The sequence below is a fragment of the Kryptolebias marmoratus genome, linkage group LG22, assembly GCF_001649575.2.
Source record: "Kryptolebias marmoratus isolate JLee-2015 linkage group LG22, ASM164957v2, whole genome shotgun sequence".
NCBI lineage: Eukaryota > Metazoa > Chordata > Actinopteri > Cyprinodontiformes > Rivulidae > Kryptolebias > Kryptolebias marmoratus.
In genome coordinates this window covers 17,657,297-17,658,293 of record NC_051451.1, presented here as the reverse complement: position 1 = coordinate 17,658,293, position 997 = coordinate 17,657,297, and the positions used below count along the sequence as shown (strand labels likewise).

Sequence of the window (997 nt, the reverse complement as noted above, 5' to 3'; positions counted from 1 at the left end):
TGGCCCCCAGCCCCCGCAGCACCCGGACCTGCTCCACGTTGCACACCACCGGGCTGATGTCCAGCCGCTTCAGCTTGGTGTAGACGGTGTGCAGCCCGCCGACCAGGTGTTTGAGAAACACGTCGAAAGCCTGCGGCAAGCAGATGAGCTCGGCGCCCTTCACGGTGAACGAGGCCAGCTTGGCACCTTTCACCTCCACCAGTTTGCACTCGTTGTTCTGCGGCGTGCTCTCCACGGGCGACGAGGTGGCGTACACGGGCTTGGCCGCGCCGCCGACGCCGCCGCAGCCGGCTGCCCCGCTCTTCACCGGCGTCCCGTTGGACAGCAGCAGGTCCGCCCGGAACTGGTGCAGCAGCGCCGGGTGGGCCACCGGCGGAGCCGGGGAGGAAGCGGCGGAGGTGGCCGCGGGTGGCGGCGAGTTGGTGGCCGGCGAGACGGAGCTCGGCGCCGGGTGGTGTCCGAGCGGAGCCGCCGGGAGCAGGGTCGGAGCGGCGGGACTTGCCATGGTGGTCATGTCGCAGCGAGGAGAAGTGCGCAAAAGTGAACTTCGAAAAAGTCAAACTCTGTTGAGGAAAGTAACTTCGGCGAGCACACGCGGGCGGCTTTGGCGGAGCGAAGTGCGCATTGGGCGTCTGAAAGAGGAGAGGGGGGATAAAAGAAGAAGAGAGGAGCGGAGACAGGGTCCGTGTGGGGAAAAGCAGATCACATTATTGAATCAGAATGAGCGGAGGCTTGTCTCACAGCGGAGATGCTACTGTCACATTATCATAAAGAGGAGGAGTCTGGGCTTATTCTTAGACAGTGATGGCGAGGGCGAGTCAGAGGAGAGGAGGAGAGAGCAAAGATTAGCCTACATAAACTTTGGATAAGCTTATTTATGAGCGCTGAAAACAAACCCTCACAATAATACCTCTGATGGGACCTGACATGTTTGTGCCACGCAATTTGAGGGAGTTTATTAGATTTTTAAATCTCCATATTCCCATGCAGGAGATTA

General features: G+C 59.7%; 1 protein-coding gene across 1 annotated transcript in view; it reads right to left on the bottom strand.

Annotated features, from left to right (window-relative positions):
* dachc (dachshund c) overlaps positions 1–749 on the bottom strand; it is a 22,624-nt gene extending 21,875 nt beyond the window's left edge. Inside the window, 1 exon segment of the mRNA XM_017427360.3 lies at positions 1–749. Within this exon segment, the coding sequence (XP_017282849.1) occupies positions 1–514 (514 nt within the window). The 5' untranslated portion in view covers positions 515–749.
* Positions 750–997: the final 248 nt, after the last annotated feature.